The sequence below is a fragment of the Phacochoerus africanus genome, chromosome X (assembly GCF_016906955.1).
Source record: "Phacochoerus africanus isolate WHEZ1 chromosome X, ROS_Pafr_v1, whole genome shotgun sequence".
NCBI classification, from domain to species: Eukaryota; Metazoa; Chordata; class Mammalia; order Artiodactyla; family Suidae; genus Phacochoerus; species Phacochoerus africanus.
Genome location: NC_062560.1, coordinates 44948918 through 44953479, shown reverse-complemented (window position 1 = coordinate 44953479; position 4562 = coordinate 44948918). Strand labels below are relative to the sequence as shown.

Below are 4562 nucleotides of genomic sequence, written 5' to 3'. Positions count from 1 at the left end.
CCAGCACCACTGTTTACAAGCAGGATTTAGCACACCTCCCCTCCCCAACCCCACCCGATGCTTATTATATTCTCACAACAGTCCAGTGAGGAGGGCACCTACCCGATACTCAGTGAGAATAGGGAGATTCGAACCCAGTCAGTCATTCCCAGATGGACACTGTTCAACACCATGGGACCAAGAGACCATCTTGGGAAACCTGACTCCAGCCATAAAGGATTTCACCTGCACTCCTCACCCTCCTCACAGAGCTCATGTATACCCAAACCAATTCCAAACCACCAAGCTTTGAATTCAAGGTCTCTACCCTTCTGGCAGTCCCTGCCCACCCCCCTAACTAAATCCTTTTCCAAGTCTCCCTCTTGACTTTCCTCTATCTTTACTTTGTAATATGCCTCTCTACCTTAATTTGAGTAATAATAAAAAAAAAACCACTATCAACATCGACTTGTTTTCAGGTTTTATCTTTTTAATCAACTCTGTCAAGGACATCCTAAACACTACATGAGACACAACAGAATATTTTTTCTTCCAGTATTAGAAAAGTGACATACACAAATATTTTTAGAAACTTCTATATAGTCAAGGCAGAGATCTGGAGTAAAAAAAACACCTGTAAGTAACCCTATTCTGGATTTCTTACAGTTACAGTCAGAAATTGCTTCCTAACCGTGATTAAACATTGTGTATACGTTCTTAAAATGTTCCTAGATGCATATTATTAAAAAAAAAAATCTATCGGGTCTGGCCAAACATTTTTTGCCAGAACCAATAATCCTGAGAGCCCAAACTAGAAAACTGGTAAAAAGGGGGAAAAAAATACCCAGACCCTATGAATGTCTCAATTTGTCTTTAAATGGGGAAAAAAGTTTTTCTAAACATGGAGCTTTTTAAAACATCTTTAACAAGCTACCTTGGGAGCTCACTTCAAAAAAACAGGTTGATGTACTAGAACAGATGTTTCTTTACAAACAGCCATTTGGAAGGATGGTCCTGGATCAGAGGTTTTATTCCTGTGTATCTGAGAACAGTAAGAAGGAGGAGAATTGTGATGTCGGGAACAGGCTAACACGCTCGCTTTGAGGGGTTGATAAGGATACTGGAGGTCTGGATAACAGGGACACCCCTCCATCTCTTTTAGGCAAGACAGGTTCGACACCCACCCCTCCCAACCCCCACCCCCAGACAATCCTTGGCAGGCACCTGAGAGCAAGGGAAAGCTAGAAACGGTATCAGGTGGGCCTGCTGAGGTATGCACAGGCAGGAGGAAAGGTGACAGAATAGGACAGGGCTGGTGGACAGAGATCGATCTGCTCAGTGGCAACACAAATCTCACCTACATTAGGTGCGCTTGCCTCATCTCAGTTGTCGTAATTGTCCCTGTAATTTCCTCCTGAGTAGCGGTCATAACTACCCTGGCTTCTGGGAAAAGAAACATAGTAGTAATACAAGAACATATTATATATTCCTTGACAATATCAAAGACCACGTATACTTACACATCCTGTCGTTTTTCGTGTAGTAGAACACAAACTTTAATGTGTCAAGTAGAATATACCAAACACACAAATATCATGCATATACATGCTCGTACATATAACTTATATACATGTTAAATTACATTAAATATTAACATAATATACCCAATTAACCAACACAGCACAGTAAACACATACACATCACCATCTATTGCACCTTGCAATTATATGACCTGAGTATTATATTTAACCCAAAATAGTTTCATAACAATTTATAAAAGCAAACACTAGCAGCACCGAAGCAAGATATGCATGAATCCTGGAGCAGCTGAGCTCTTAAGGAGAGGGAAGAAGCACCTCCGGATCCAACAATCCTTTGGCTACCCACCTGCTGCCATAGTCTCTGGACCTTCCATATCCATATCCGTAGCCATATCCTCCAGGTCGACTGTCATATCTGCCATTTCCATAGCCCTGGTCCCCTCCACCTACAGCAAGCAAGAAATATTTTAATGGCTGCTCTCCAAACATAAGCCAGTAACAGGTGGTTCTCCTCCATACCCCATGGTCAAACTTACCACTGCACTTACCTCTAGAGTAGCCACGACCACGGGCCCCAAAGGCACCCCCTCTTGTTCCCCGGGCCGACTTGCCAGCGTGGTCCACACGGATCTGGCGACCATCCAGAGACTAGGTGTAGGGAAACAAAAGGATGGATGGGTTGGTGGTCAGACAGGGCAGTGGTAAGGTAAGAGTGGGCTGGGCAGGTGGGCAAAAGAGCCCAGAAATTTCTGCTGGGCACCAGGTTCTGGGTGCCACATTCCAGAACAAGCTCCTTTGGCCAGAACGGCTTTATCAGGAGGTACAGAATCCCACAAAATGACCTGAATCACCGTGTTCCCCCTGCTACTACTTACATCTTGACCGAACTCAGGTTGAGCTCTCCTCCCCACTCCTCTAAGCTGCCCAACTATTAGGGCTAGATAGACACCTCTCTTGGTTTGAGGCTTCAGAGTCCATCCCAGAAGACTCACGAGGTCCTCTCCGGGCCAGGCCCGCAGGTCTGCAGACTCTACTACCTAAGCCCAGGGCAGGTCAAACATCCACAGGTGGCTTCTCGGCCTCATGCAGGACCAGTCGTCGCCTCCCAGGCAGCCCGGCTCTGTCTGCCGCTGCCCTCCACCCCCTAGAACAGAAGGCAGTCACGCTCCTGTGAGTGGGCACTGCGGGGCTTGGTGGCCACGCTGCCCCTGGCAGACAGAGGGGAAAAAAACAGAAAGAATGGTGGAAGTGACAGATGGGGGCAGGGCCCCTATGCAGGTAGGAGGCCTCACCTCTCCATTCATGGCTCTCATTGCATTTGAAGCATGTTCTGGATTGGTGAAGGTAATGAAGCCAAAACCCCGGGATCGCTGAGTCTCCCGGTCCTTGACAACGACCACTGGGAAAAGGGAGAGGAGAGAGAGGTGAGGAAAAAAAGCGGCAAAGGGTGTCAGGTAAAGAATGGACCTCCCTTCCACCAACCCTCAATTGAGTTCTCAGCCTTGGGTCTAGGAACAAAGGAAGGAAAAGGGTAATGTAAAGGCTTGGAGTCCTGACCCTCCTCTCCATGTTCTTTGAAACGCATGGGGCCCAGATGTTCTCCCACAACCCCCCCATCACGCCTCTGGCCCATGTCTCACCCTCAGAAATAGGTCCGAAACTGCTGAAGTGGTCTTCCAGAGCCTGCTCATCTGTGTTGAAGTTGAGCCCTCCCACGAAGAGCTTCCCTTCTTCAGAGGACATGTCAATAAATTGAGTCCTTCGGGGAGGATATGGACAGTGGAGATGAAAGAAAAGGTCGGAGTTTTGAGAAGGGACGAGAGAATGGAGAATAGACAAAAAGAACTAAATAAGGAGACCCCCTCCCCCCCCAAAAAAAGTAAAGAAGCCAAAAAGGCGGGAATCTGACGGGCTGGCTCAGCGAGATAGCCGTTTTGGGGGACCACCTTCGCGCATGCCCACAAAATCCCCTGCCAACACGCCCGTCATTTTGTGCGGCCGCGCATGCCCAGAACACCCTTGCGCGCTCCCTCCTCTCCGGCAGAACAAGATGGTGGAAGTCACGTGACGAAAAAACCCGCACTCCCCCACCCCCGACACACATCCCCACCTCTCTTCCGCAGGTCTCTGCTGTCCGGTGGTCACTGCCGCTACCCAAGCTGCCAGCCCTTCCCGGCATTCCTCGCACCAACCCCAAAAATGTCACCTCCGAGCATGGGACCCGCCTGCCCCGGAAAAGCCCAAGTCTACGTGTCAGAAACCTCTACTCTCCCACTCGCTCTCGCCCAACGCAGCGCACGTTAGTGAATCGAGGAGCGGCCCCTCTGCCAGACCAACGCTGCTTACCTGGAAATTAGAAAAAAAGGCAAAAGACACAGCTACAGCCAAGAAGCCGACAGACTGGGAAGAATGTCGCGCGGGAAGACGCTTGATAAAGCGTACGTAGCGTATACGTCACGGAACGTCTGCCGCGCGTGCCGGCGTGAGTGCTCATTGGATGAGGCCAATGAGGGGTGGGGTGGGAGGAAGTGACTGCAAAGCCTAGGGAGCAAAGCGTTGAGCCCGCCTCAGGGAATGGAGGCGGTTTTTGGGTAGTTGGTGCACGCTGATGTCAGCATCCCTCCACTGGCCACAGCTTTCTTCATCCTGTTTGTGTACAAACCTTTTCGCTCTCACACTCCTTTCCATTCTGGACATCACTCCAATCTTGACGTCATTTTCCCCATTGGGTCTGATGTCTTCCTTTAGGACTTTGACGACATAATTACCGTCCGCCGATAACTTCTTTCACCTTCTAGTCCTCTAACTTCATATCCCCAGTGCTTTATCCCCGCACAGTCCCTGAGTCATCAGCCTTCACAGCCCTTAACATTAGACCCTTTGTTTCTCAGTGCCTGACTCTGACTCCTACATTTTCTTCTCTGTGCCCGACATCTAGCCACCTGGTATGGGACTCCTTTCCCTGGCATTATTCCTGCTCATTTATAACTTCAGCGCTCATTCTTATCTGGCAACCTCCTGAAGCCGGTTTCTCGAATTCCC

At 48.9% G+C, this 4562-nt stretch overlaps 1 protein-coding gene across 5 annotated transcripts; it reads right to left on the bottom strand.

The window, feature by feature from the left end:
* Nucleotides 1-448: 448 nt before the first annotated feature.
* Nucleotides 449-3995, bottom strand: RBM3 (RNA binding motif protein 3). Of its 5 annotated transcripts, none has more exons than XM_047765265.1 (7): nt 3867-3995; nt 3161-3279; nt 2813-2919; nt 2069-2168; nt 1867-1966; nt 1337-1422; nt 449-1021 (listed from the first exon to the last, which is right to left on the bottom strand). In XM_047765265.1, exons 2-6 carry the CDS (start codon nt 3261-3263, stop codon nt 1362-1364), a joined length of 471 nt encoding a protein of 156 aa, XP_047621221.1. In that variant the 5' UTR covers nt 3264-3279; nt 3867-3995; the 3' UTR covers nt 449-1021; nt 1337-1361. The 5 variants fall into 5 exon arrangements, with proteins under 5 accessions (XP_047621221.1, XP_047621222.1, XP_047621223.1 ...); XM_047765266.1 differs by having other exon boundaries at nt 1341-1422; XM_047765267.1 differs by having other exon boundaries at nt 1337-1419.
* Nucleotides 3996-4562: the final 567 nt, after the last annotated feature.